The 14237-nt window shown below is 38.4% G+C and overlaps 1 protein-coding gene across 1 annotated transcript in view; it reads left to right on the top strand.

Annotated features, from left to right (window-relative positions):
* Positions 1-14237, top strand: part of LOC103025947 (uncharacterized) — a 204094-nt gene that overhangs the window by 163410 nt on the left and 26447 nt on the right. The window contains exon 4 of the mRNA XM_022675438.2: positions 6090-6295. Within this exon, the coding sequence (XP_022531159.1) occupies positions 6090-6295 (206 nt within the window). The remainder of the gene's footprint in view (positions 1-6089; positions 6296-14237) is intronic.

The raw sequence follows: 14237 nt of genomic DNA, 5'->3' as shown, positions 1-14237 counted from the left end.
TGATTGAAAATGTGTGGGATGCCATTGGAAATGCTAGCAACACTCCACTACAACTGTAAAATCTGCAAAAGAATATTAAATATTTAAAATTATTAGACTAACATGGAAACTCTTGGTTATACAGTATTTATTGAGCTACCAGTGTGTAACGCATGTGTAACTGTTGTAGAGGTTCCTAATGGAATCCTCTGATAATTCATCCCAAGTAGTCCCAAGTACAATATGCTGGTACCACTTTAAAATAAGACTACCTTTATAAAGGGTTTATAAATGGTTTAGTTTATTAATGGTTACCAATTTGGTTGTAAATGCCTTAAAAATCATTAATAATCAGTTATAACACATACGTAGAAAGGGCAACAGTATAGATGGCTGCGGGTTCACTATTTGTCAAACAACAGGTCATTGTTAGCCCTTTCTACGTATGTGTTATAACTGATTATTAATGATTTTTAAGGCATTTACAATCTAATTAGTAACCATTAATAAACTAATTGTAAACCATTTATAAACCCTTCATAAAGGTAGTCTTATTTTAAAGTGGTACCAGAATATTGGACTTTGGACTTCACTTGGGATGAATTATCAGAAGATTCCATTAGGAACATCTACAACAGTTTCACATGCATTACACCCTGGTTAAGTAGCTCAATAAATACTTTATAACCAAGAGTTTTTATGTTAGTCTAATCATAACCATAGTGTGTTGTTCCTAGTAATTTTATCTCAATTCTAAAAGCATTACAAGCAAACACTTCCTTCTACTACTACTCCTAATACTACTTTTCCCAACAGTTTATGTAAAGATAAATGTACAGTATATCGAGGAGTATCTTCCACCAGCCTGTCTCTGGACCTCCTCACTGAATGAATAAATAAACGGCAGTGTTGGCCCACTCAAGCCGTGCTGTAGGAAGCGACCCACCGGGCCTGGGGGGAGGTGGGAGGGGGGATGTAGTGGGGTCACTGTTAATGTACAGAGTGTTTAGTGTCTGCGCTGAAGCCGAAGGGGCTTGTTTTTAGATGGGGCTGTAGTTAGCATGGGGGGGTTGGTGTGGAAAAAAAAAACTCTATGCTGAGGACCACTGGACCACAGAGGAGGCCATTCAGAAGGAAGAGTGGGCTTATGGGACGCGTCCGGAGCCAGGGGAATTCTCTACACTCGGCTTATCCGCTCCCTGTAGGAATCTGCCTTATTTATGTTTGCTCTGCTTTGATGTTCATTTTTTTCCCTTTTAGTAGAGACCATGAAGCACTGTTCTGAAGGATTTTCTCCAGGCCTTTCAGTCTGTGTGTGTATTTGAGTGTGTGTCTGTGTGTGTTATCCAGCATGAATACTGTACACAATGACATTTTTCAAACCATTACATTAGAATATAATAATATGGGAGGGGCCTGTACAAGGAAGAAAACTGTTTACTGAGTTACGGAAAAAGTCATTTCAGTAACAAGTATGTGAATCCTGTATTTATAATGCATTTTCCTATATTAATTTAATTTTCCTAACATCTTAACAAAGCGAAAGATGAATGGACTTTTTTATAGCCTTGATATTATAAGAAACACAATTAATGAGCATGTTTCCCAATACTTTTTGTCTGTATACAGTAGTATATGTACATATATACAGTATGTGGAGACTAGAGACTACAGCCTCACTCGGTTCAGCTCAGTTGAGTTCAGCTGGCTTTGGGCCAGAAGAGTGAGCAGCACTTTCTGAGGGTAAATTAATAAGCTTCAATGTGGAAATGAAAGCAGGCAAAAGTTCAGGGTCTGTCTGGGATAGGGCCTATCAGCTCTTCTGCAGCCATTAACTCGCCCTATCTCTCTCTCTCTCTCTCTCTCTCTCTCTCAGACAGTGGTAGTGAGTAATGAAGACGGATGTGTCCTGCTATCAGGAAGCCACTTACTGCGGTTTGATGTAACCTTAAACATGGCGGATAGCTCAATGGCACTCACCACAAAGAATGTAATTAATGAATAGCCATTCTAAAGAGGGTGACGCCGTGCACATTTGCAGATGAAGCCGCGGCGCTAATTAAAAGCTGTTCAAATATCACACTGTGAGTTCTTAGCATGTGTGTACGTGTGTGTGTGTGTGTGTGTGTGTGTGTGTGTGTGTGCTTTTTCTTTTTATTTCTACTTACAAGGGCTTCTTAGCACCCTTCATCTACAGAAATGAGAAATGTGGGCTGAAGAACTCTTGTGTCTATGAGAAGCACTGTGTTGGCTTGTAGGTATTTTGCAATTAAGATGAAAACAGATTAACCCTGGCAGGTTTCTATCCTAATGTTTCGTAATGGCAAAACATATGTGCAATTGCAAAGTTTTAGCTGACAAAATACAGTAAATTCAATACATTTGTCTGTAGAAAACCACACTTACTGTAAATCAGCAAAATGGGAAAATGTATCTCAGGCTTCTTTTGGCACAATCATTTTGTATATTTGTGTATATGGTAGTATTGGGTAATATCTTTTGTAGACCTTTATATGGTATAAATGGTATATGGTATATATTTATATGGTTCTCTGGTTGTGTAATTGTGTAGTGTATGGCACTATTGGCTAATACAGGGTAGTATAGAAAGTATAGGGTAGTGTTGGGAAGTATAGAGAAGCATTGTGTAGTGTTGGATAGTATTGACTATTATTGGGTAATTTAGTATAATATGTGGTAGTATTGAGCAGTACTGTATAGTAACAGTAACAGTATTGTATAGACTATGGTTATATCGCATAGTATATGGTAGGTATATGGTAGATTGAGTAATACAGGGTAGTATAGATCGTATATGATTTATGATGTATTAAGTAGTATAGAGAGTATAGGGAAGAGTTCGGTAGTGTAGGGTAGTGTTGCACAGTATTGGGTAGTACAGGGTAGTATAAACAGTATAGGGTAGTGTTGGGTAGTATCAGGAAGCGTTGGGTAGTATTGCATAGTATTGGGTAGTATCGAATAGTATATGGTAGTATTGGGTAAAACAGGGCAGTATAGAGAGTATAGGGTAGTGTTGGGTAGTATAGATAGTATTGGGAAGAGTTGTGTCGAGTTGAGTAGTATTGCACAGTATTGGGTAGTATTGGGTAATACAGGGAAGTATAGAGAATAATATGGTAGTGTTGGATGGTATAGAGAGTTTAGGGTAATGTTGGGTAGTATAGAGAGTATATGGTAGTGTTGGGTAGTATAGTGTTGGGTAGTATAGGGAAGTGTTGGATAGTATTGGGTAGTATTGGGTAATACAGGGTAGTATAGAAATTATATGATAGTGTTGGGTAGTGTAGAGAATATAGGGAAGCGTTGGGTAGTGTTGGGTAGTACTGCATTGTAATGAGTAGTATAGCATAGTGTATGGTAGTATTGGGTAATGCAGGGTAGTATAAAGAGTATAGGGTAGTGTTGGGTAGTATAGAGAGTATAGACTGGTGTTGGGTAGTATAGAGAGTTTAGGGTAGTGTTGGGTAGTTTAGAGAGTATAGACTGGTGTTGGGTAGTATATAGAGTTTAGGGTAGTGTTGGGTAGTATAGAGAATATAGACTGGTGTTGGATAGTATAGAGAGTTTAGGGTAGTGTTGGCTAGTATAGAGAGTATATAGTAATGTTGGATAGTATAGACAATATAGGTAAGCGTTGGGTAGTATTGCATAGTAATGAGCAGTATAGCGTAGTGTATGGTAGTATTGGGTAATACAGGGTAGTATAGAGAGTTTAGGGTAGTGTTGGGTAGTATAGAGAATATAGACTGGTGTTGGATAGTATAGAGAGTTTAGGGTAGTGTTGGCTAGTATAGAGAGTATATGGTAATGTTGGATAGTATAGACAATATAGGTAAGCGTTGGGTAGTATTGCATAGTAATGAGTAGTATAGCGTAGTGTATGGTAGTATTGGGTAATACAGGGTAGTATAGAGAGTTTAGGGTAGTGTTGGGTAGTATAGAGAATATAGACTGGTGTTGGGTAGTATAGAGAGTTTAGAGTAGTGTTGGATAGTATAGAGAAAATAAGGTAAGCGTTGGGTAGTATTGCATAGTAATGAGTAGTATAGCATAGTGTATGGTAGTATTGGGTAATGCAGTGTAATATTAAGAGTATAGGGTAGTGTTGGGTAGTATAGAGAGTATAGGATAGTGTTGGGTAGTACATGGTAGTGGGGAATTGTTGGGCGTTCGTGTATAGTTGATCATTGTGTATAGAAGCAAAAACTATGACACTAATAAAAAGGTATTTGGTATTATCTGATGCAATGTAGATGTGCACACAATGATTTATCATCATTTATAAAAAAAAAAGCTTTGTTTCATCATAGCAATTTGACTTGAGCAACTCCAATGTTTTTTTATGTAAAAAGAATTTGCCAAAACTTTGCCACTTGTGTAGAAAAATACTGTAAAAGAGAACAGTGTCTGTGATTTTGTCCTTTTATAAAAATACATAATTTATTTTTCCTTCTATTTTTACTTTTATACTGTATATGAATATGGTGTCTGTAAAGCACCTGCAAGCTGAGTCAGAACTATCAGAAATAAAATGCCTAAGGGTGGGAAACGATAGAGCGCACGCACGCACACACACACACACACACACACCTACAGACCTGCCTAACCTGCCCTGTTTTTATAAGCCCTGCTGGTGCTAGTGCTGATGTTAAGTGGAGACCTGTATGTGTTGTAACAACAGAGCACTGCACGCCTGAAGGAAGAGAAAGAGAGTGAGAGAGAGAGAGAGAGAGAGAGAGAGAGGGTGAGGGAGAGAGGGAGGGAGAGAGAGAGAGAGAGGGTGAGGGAGAGAGGGAGGGAGAGAGAGAGAGAGAGGGTGAGGGAGAGAGAGAGAGAGAGAGAGAGAGAGAGGGTGAGGGGGGGGTTGAAAGGACAGGTGTGAAGCCACTAGCTCTCATCAGCAGATCTGTTCTTCCTAACAAAAGGGGCTTTGTTTGTTTTCCAATCAAAAGCTCTAATGACTCGGCCTCACAGCTCTGACTGAAAGGGAAATTTGAACCCCTCGTCCGTGCTATCAGTTCTATTCAGTGTGGTTACACCTTGTTTCTGACACCATATAACTTTTAAAACATCTACAGCCTTGTTTCACAGCCAGATTTTGACCCCTTTCTAAAGGCCCCCGAGTGGCAGCCATTGTGGACGTGACATAACTTAAGAAAATCCTATACCAGACAGTAAAAACCAATGTGTCTCAAATTTAATTTATTAACTTAAACCCATTCTTGTATTTTAGGCCTGTAACACATTGCAAAACGTTGGTATGGGGCAGTTTAGAGCTGGTAATGAGATACAAAAATATTATAAGATGGTCAGAGGATCTCCAGTTTGTAAGAAATGCGTGAGAAAATGTTGGATGGGATTCACATTTCAACTCCTACAGCCCATAATATCATTAAATCTTTGAAAAGCACAAGAGCACAAGCCTAAGCTGAACCCCCGTGATCTCTAATCATCTTCAGAAGCTCCGCCCACTTCTCTACTATACTACAGAGTTACTATATTCACTAATACCACTTACAACTTTACTGTACACAACACAAGCCTTATGTTCACCATGTCCAGAAGCTCCGCCCACTTCTCTACTATAATACAGGGTTACTTTATTCATTAATACCACTTACAACTTTATTGTACACAACACAAGCCTTATGTTCACCATGTCCAGAAGCTCCGCCCACTTCTCTATTATAATACAGAGTTACTATATTCACTAATACCACTTACAATTTTACTGTACACAACACAAGCCTTATGTTCACCATGTCCAGAAGCTCCGCCCACTTCTCTACTACAATACAGAGTTACTATATTCACTAATACCACATACAACTGTGCTACTGTACACAACACAAGCCTTATGATCACCATGTTCAGAAGAAGCTCTGCCCACTTCTCTACTACAATACAGAGTTACTATATTCACTAATACCACTTACAACTTTACTGTACACAACACAAGCCTTATGTTCACCATGTCCAGAAGCTCCACCCACTTCTTTAGTTATTTAACTAATCTGCCTATAAATGATAATAACTCAAACTAACTCTTCACTCTTTCTCTCCTCTGTCTCTCTCTCTCTGAACAGTATGAGCAGTGTCAGACGGCCGCATGGAGGACTTTGGCCAGCCAGTGGCAGACATGGCCTGTGATGGTTGTGGGCGTGGTCTTGCTGGCCCTGGTACCATATACAGTGTTCCGCATGTTAACAGCCTTCCAGAACCCCCCTCCTCACGCACTGTTCAGAACCGCTGCTATTTGCTTTGGCCTGCTGACCGAAACCCTGCTGGTCAGGTGAGTCTCAAAGTGTCCAGTTTTTTTTTTCTACACTATATGGACAAACATATTAGGACATCTGCTTATTCATTGTTTCTTCGGCCACTTTTTAAATGTAGTATTAAAATTCAATACATATAGAGATATTTGGCATGTAAATGGAAATAAATCACATTAAAAAGGCCAAATGTGAACAACCTACAAATAAATCGGGTTTGTTGAGAAAACAAGATTTATTTTTCCAATTTATCTACAGTGGGAATATCACACTAAGGCTATGTTTTTGCAGCAGATAAAAAAGACCCAAATCTAGATTTCTCAACATTTCCAATCTTTATTATTTGCTGTTCACACTAGTAAATTGTTTTTGGGTAACTTTTACCTGCTGTAATAACATATACTTAGTGCTACATTCACACTGCCGGTAAAGTGGCTCAAATCCGGACCCATATTTTCTCACCAAATCTGAATTATTTGTAGGTTCATTTATTTTGAGGCTCATGTGATAAAGAGCTGCGCTTCACGTAAAGTTTCGGTTTCATCTATGCCAGATTACAAAGGCTAAACAGCATTGAACTCAATATAAATAAATAAATATATAAAAAAAAGCATGCAGAACAATTTTTCCAAAATTATTCAAGGCAGTGTAAAACAGGCTGATAAAGTCAAGTAGAGTGACTCAGACACGTCCATAACTATTTCTCATACAGCAGGACACCTGTATAGGGGGAATTCCCCAGAGACAGAAGCCCCGCCCCTCTTGTGGAACTTGTTCTGGAGTGCAGGAGAGAGGGGGTGCGGGGGGTGAAATTAATTTGGTGGTTGGGGCTTTGGGGTTGCCAGGAGGTGCACACATCTGTGCCTGTCTAATTGCAGAGATGACAATAAAACATGTGACACTGCCCGCAAGCCTTCAGCACACCGCTGTACCAGAGAGAGAGAGAGAGAGAGAGAGACAGACAGAGGGGATATAAACACTTCTTGCTCTCCACAAGAACAAATCACTGTATGTCCAGGTATTTGTGGACACCTCTTCTAATAAATGCAGAATTCAGCTATTTAAGTTACTTTAAGTGGCTGTAAAGCTGCTTTGAGCCAACATCTATCTAAACAAAGACATATTAAACCAAATCCTACCAAAACAAACAAAAGCAAAGCAAAGCAAAGCAAACTCCAGCCGAACCAAACCAAACTTAAACAACCCAACTCAACCTCAAACCAAAGCAAAGCAAAGCAAACCCAGCCTCAAACAAAACAATCCAACACAAACAAAACCAAGACCAAATCAAACCCAACCCTTCCCAAACCAACCCAAAGAAAACTAACCAAAACTAAACCCTGAACCAGACCAAATCAAAGCCAACCCAACCCAACACAAACTATATCAAGACAAATCAAAACAATCCAATACAAACTAAAACTAACGAAAATCAAGCTAAACCAAGCCTAAACCAAACCAAATCAAAGCCAACCCAAACCAACACTAAACGAAATTAAAGCCAACCCAACACCTTCCAAACCAAGATAAATAATTCTGAACAAAACCAAACTAAACCAACCCTAAACCAAATCAAAGCCAACTCAACCTAACACATACCAAACCAAGACAAATCAATCCAAACCAAATTAAATCAAACCTAACCAAACCAAACTAAACCAAACCAAATTAAAGCCAACCCAACCCAACACATTCTATACCAATACCAATTCAAACCAAACTAAACCAACCCTAAACCAAACTAAACCAACCCTAAACCAAACCTAATCAAAGCCAACCCAACCCAAAACACACCAAACCAAGATAAATCAATCCAAACCAAAACTAACCAATCCAAGACAACCAAACCAACTTAACCAAACAAAACAAACAACAAAAAAAAAACATTCCACACTAATTCAAACCAAACCAAAACAAACCAAAACAAAACAAATCCAACCCAATCCAACCCAACCCAACCCAACCCAACCCAACCAAACCAAACTGAAAACCAAACTAACTAAGATAAAATATCTTCATCTAAAGGATGAATACATTTCACTAAATTACTTCACTTAAAAAAATAAGAAACTTTGCTACATGTAATACAAACACGTGTGTATTACTAGTCCCCTAGTGTGTGTGTGTGTGTGTGTGTGTGCTGTATTTGTCGCAGGCCACTGCTGCATGAAGTATTTGCGAGAGCTTGATTAAGTTGAGATAAATTTGATTAGATTTCTATAAACACCTTTTCCTCTCTATAACTCCGAGACTCAGTTTACCTCCGCACCTCCACAGCTGTAATCACCGAAGCAATGAGCCACGGCACTGCACTGAATATCCACCACATACACACACACTCATAGTGCGCCTGTGTGTTCACGTGGATAAATCATTTACATCTTTTAACTACACCTTTATATGTTCCAAAAGAACATAGTTTTTAGTTTTTTAATGCTCCATATTAATTGTATAATCTGTTTGTAAAGGATTGGACAGTAATGGCGCAGACTTTCAGACGAGTCATTAGGGCCTGAGAGCTCAGACCAGAAATATGAGCTGGTTTTCTACTGCTTGTGAAAGGTATGCGCACTATTGACATGATCAATGAGGGGTAAAATTAAAAGCTGCATTGATCCCCCCTCAAACCCCCCTCATGCTGCTTGGGCCCCTGAGATACTGCAGTGCAATTTCCATGCATAACAATCTTTCTGCTTTTTCCAGCCTAATATGGAGGAAGAAATAGGATTTTAACTCACTACCAGATTGAGATGTCTTCATTAGGGCAGACAGGGTGGGGGCAGGGTGGGGAAGGGTTGAATGCAGGGGGGTACGAGGCTGGTATGAGGTACAAAACAAAAAAGATTTAACTGTGAAATAAGAGGATCAATTATACTTCATCTATTACGATTAAGATTCCAGATTTGTATCAACTTTGGAGTGATTTGGATTTAGTGCATGTATGTAAGTAAATATACACAATACTAATTCCTGTCCCATGATATTTGACATTTTACTGAAGATAAAGAACACTGCACTGACCTGTGGGATATGCCTGTGGATGTGATTTCTGTCGCTTGTCTGTTCACACGGACAATTTTAGCCAGGCATAATTCTAGCCAGTAATATTAGCCTTCTATGATGTACTCTCAATACACATGTGATAGTGTGTGGATTGAGGTTTGTTAAATGCCCCTACTTTGAACTTTGGAAATTGAATGTCCCATCACCCATCTGCACTCACTATAATACCACACTTAAACTCCAGCATAAACCAAACCAACACAACCCAACACAACCATCCAAATCCAACCCAACTCAAACAATCCAATCTCTTAAAAAAACAAACCAATCCAGAACAAACCAACCACACCAACACAATCCCACACAACCATCCAAACCCAACCCAACCCAACCCAACCAATCCAACCCAATCCAGTCCAACAAATCTAATCCAGTCCAATCCAAAGCCCCGAAAACAAACCAATCCAGAACAAACCAAACCACACCATCACAATCCAACCCAACCAATAATCCCCAAAAAACAATTCGGAACAAACCAAACCAAACCAAACCACACCAACACAACCCAACACAACCATTCAAATCCAACCCAACCAAACCCAACCCAACCCAACCCAACCAATCTAATCCAGTCCAATCCAATGCCCCCAAAAAACAAACCTGAATCCTGAATAAACCAAACCACACCAACACAACCATCCAAATCCAACCCAACCAACCCAATCCAACCCAACCCAACCCAACCCAAGCAAGCTAATCCAGTCCAACACAATGCCCCCAAAAAACTAACCAATCCAAACCACACCAACACAACCCAACACAACTATGCAAATCCAACCCAACCCAACCGATCCAATCCAATGCCCCCCCCCCCCCAAAAAAAAATCCAGAACAAACCAAACCTCACCAACACAACCCAATCCAACTAAACCAAGCCAATCCAATCCAACTCAACCAATACAATACAATACAATACAAGACAATCCCCCCAAAAAACAAGCCTATCCAGAACAAACTAAACCACACCAACACAACCCAACCAATCCAGTCCCCCCAAAAAACTAAACCCAACCCCTACCCAAACTAAACCAAGCAAAACTAAACCAAACCAAACCATCATTTTATGTGAACAGGAGGCTAAAACAAAATCCTCAATTTTTGCAAATAGCAAATTGACATTATTGTGATTGACCTTTTACCTATAGTCTCCCTTTTTGGAGCTTGTTTACATATTTATTGAGCATTAAGTTCTGTACTAATTAAAGACCTTTCTAGGACCTCCATAGTGTGTATAAAAGATGCAATTGAATACACACTATAGGAAACTACCTATTGAACAATAGACCAACCATCCCTATATTAAACGTACATTATTGAAGACCCCTCAGCTGTGTGTCCTCCTGAGCTCGGCCATGTGTGGTCCTGCAGTCTGAGCTGATGGTAACAGGAGAGCGCTCTGGCTGGACATGCATGGACACTCAGTTTAACGAGAGCTGTGCTGTGGTAATGAGGGGGAAAGGGGCTATATTAGGATGCCCATATTAGGCAATTAATTGCTTGAATGCTCTGAGTAAGATAAAGGTTCTCATGAAGATGAAGTCTAAGAATAACTCCAGCTGGAGAGAGGCTCGCCAATTTCCCTCTGATTTATAAAAAGCTTTGTTTTCTAGAAGAGCAGTGGGTTTAATTAGAGTGTGTATGGGTGTGGCCAGTGACTTTAGTTTGCTGATCTATTGGATCATCACAGAACATGTGATGCAGTGTACTTTATTACTTAATAGTGAACATTAACCCTTTCTGATCCTGCCTACATTACAAAAGACATTATATATTTTCTTTATTTTATATGTTACGTTACTCATAACACTATTTGAGAGCTGTTGTTTATCAGAACAGACCATGAACCAACCAATCAGCTAGTTTAAACCAATGAAACAGTAATGTAGCCCCACCCACTGCACTGGAAAAGGCAAAGTAACTAAAGTAGCTATTTTGTAAACGTTTTAATCATGTTTTTTTTTTTTTTTATATTTGTTATGTTTAGGGGTGGTTTATGAAATAAAAAGGTCAATATGAAATGTAAAATTTTACACTTAGGCTTCCAAAAGAAAGAAAGAAAAAAATTCTATTAAATATTTTAGTAAATTTGATTTATTTGCTGCATACATGTTATAGTAGAATATTAGAGTCTCCTTTTCTGTGCATTGCGGACAAAAATAATCTTCAGCAATCTTACATTATTTTGTCCATCACTGGAGATAATTCAGGTCTGAAAGGGTTAAATCAACAAATATACAAATATAAAATTACTGTATTTTCTTTTATTCATGTTATGCTTTTTGTTTTGTTTATATTCTTTCCACAATTTAAAACATATTGACAGAAAATCTGATGATTTCTTTTTTCTTGTAAAGTCACTATGAAGTCGTTTGATATATATATTTTTAAATTAATAATTTAATAATTATTAATAATTTTTATTAAAACCTTTTTAAAATATTTAAGTAAAGCTGTGAATAGACAAGCTACTCATAAATCAAAAATCATATCAACATTTATTGAAACAGACCCCGCTTATTTTTTGTCATACTGATATTGTTCTGATTATTAAATAAATAACTTTAATATCAGACAAAGATAACCTATGTAAATATTAAAAAAACACTTTTTAAATGATAATTATATTTATTAAAGGACAAAAAAAATCCAAACTAGTCTAGCCCTGTTTTAAAAAGTATTTACCCCTAAACCTAATAACTTGGTTGTGTCACTTTTGGCAGCAATAACTGCAGTCAAGCTTTACTGATAACTAGCAATAAGTTTTTCACATCTTTGTGGAGGGGTTTTGTTCCACTCTTCTTTACAGAATTATTTAATTCAGACACATTTGAGGGTTTTTCGAGCATAAACATCCTGTTTAAAATCATGCCACAGAATTGCAATCAGAATTCATTTTTGTTTGGTTTTTTAAGCCATTCGGAGGTGGACTTGTTTGTGTGCTTTGGGTCATTGTCCTGCTGCAGAACCCAAGCACACCTAAGCTTGAGGTCACGAACAGATGGCCGAACATTCTCCTTTGTCAGGATAGTCTGGTAAACAGCAGAATTTCTGGTTCCATTTATTACAGCAAGTCGTCCAGGCCCTGAAGCAGCAAAGCAGCTCCAGACCATTACACTACCACCACCATGTTTTGAAAAAAATGTGTTTTCGTTTTACATTAGATGTAACAGGACACACACCTTCCAGAAAGTTTCACTTTTTTCACCAATGTATACAAGAAAGTATACTAGTGAACTCAGTGCTTCTTCACAACCCTGTATGAATGCAGGTTTCAGAAAATAACTCCAATATACAAATCCAATAATATAATAACTATAGCTTTCTCTGTTTGATTATATCAGACTTTCCACAGTGCAGAGTTTCCTAATAACTGTCATTTTCTGAGCCGAATGTGTAATTCATGTCTTTAGGGCCGCCTTTCTGCTTTTCCAGCTCCGTTTTAATACCTGGCTTTTGTTGTCAACAATGGAATAAAACACAATACAAAATTGTTTTATTGTATCTGTTATTCTCCTGTGAGAACTGATTCATAAATGCACTTGTTTTTGAGTCAAAACGTCTCATTTGCTCTTTCAGCTCTTCACATTGTGCATTAATGTGATGACAAGCTCTTAGTTACTGTATTTAGATTTAACACTTAACCGTCAACCTTAATTACCACATATATATATATATATATATATATATATATATATATATATATATTATAGTAGTGCTTAACTGTTTGTGAATGCTTTAGAATGTTTAATATTTCTGCATAAATTTAATCTAAAATGTCATCAGATTTTACAGAGTGCTTAACAGTATACAGGTCCTTCTAAAAAAAAATTGCATATTGTGATAAAGTCATTATTTTCTGCAATGAGCCACACTGAGCAACAGTCCAGGGCTGCTTCTCTGTAGCCCAGGTCAGGCGCTTCTGCCGCTTTTTCTGGTTCAAAAGTGGCTTGACCTGGGGAATGCGGCACCTGTAGCCCATTTCCTGCACACGTCTGTGCACGGTGGCTCTGGATGTTTCTACTCCAGACTCAGTCCACTGCTTCTGCAGGTCCCAAAAGGTCTGGAATCGGCCCTTCTCCACAATCTTCCTCAGGGTCCGGTCACCTCTTCTCGTTGTGCAGCGTTTTCTGCCACACTGAGGTGCCTTGATACAGCACTCTGGGAACAGCCTATTCGTTCAGAAATTTCTTTCTGTGTCTTACCCTCTTGCTTGAGGGTGTCAATGATGGTCTTCTGGACAGCAGTCAGGTCGGCAGTCTTACCCATGATTGTGATTTTGAGTAATGAACCAGGCTGGGAGTTTTTAAAAGCCTCAGGAATCTTTTGCAGGTGTTTAGAGTTCATTCGTTGATTCAGATGATTAGGTTAATAGCTCGTTTAGAGAACCTTTTCATGATATGCTAATTTTGTGAGACAGGAATTTGGGGTTTTCATGAGCTGTGTGCCAAAATCATCAGTATTAAAACAATAAAAGACCTGAAATATTTCAGTTGGTGTGCAATGAATCTACAATATATGAAAATTAATTTTTATCATTTCATTATGGAAAAGAATGAACTTTATCACAATATGCTATTTTTTTTAGAAGGACCTGTACATTAGATGTATAGTACTAGCCAAAAGTTTGGAAAAACCTTCTCTTTATTGTAAATAAACATTGAAGTGATCCAAAGTATGAAGTTTCTCTTATGCCAGGTTCACACTACACGATTTTGGGCCAGTTTTTCAGTCGCCGACAAAAACTCTGTTTGGAGGGAAATGAAGGATCACTCAGTGCTCGCGCTGTCGCATATAGTGAACTACTGAAAGACACTCGCCGATCCTTCGCTGACTGATCACCGACGAGTTGCAGACGCCTGGCAAATATTTAACATGTTTAATATCTGACTCAGTCGGCGA

This window comes from Astyanax mexicanus, chromosome 5 (genome assembly GCF_023375975.1).
Source record: "Astyanax mexicanus isolate ESR-SI-001 chromosome 5, AstMex3_surface, whole genome shotgun sequence".
Lineage (NCBI taxonomy): Eukaryota > Metazoa > Chordata > Actinopteri > Characiformes > Acestrorhamphidae > Astyanax > Astyanax mexicanus.
Note: the sequence above shows the minus strand (reverse complement) of the source record. Positions and strands in the feature narration are given on the sequence as shown.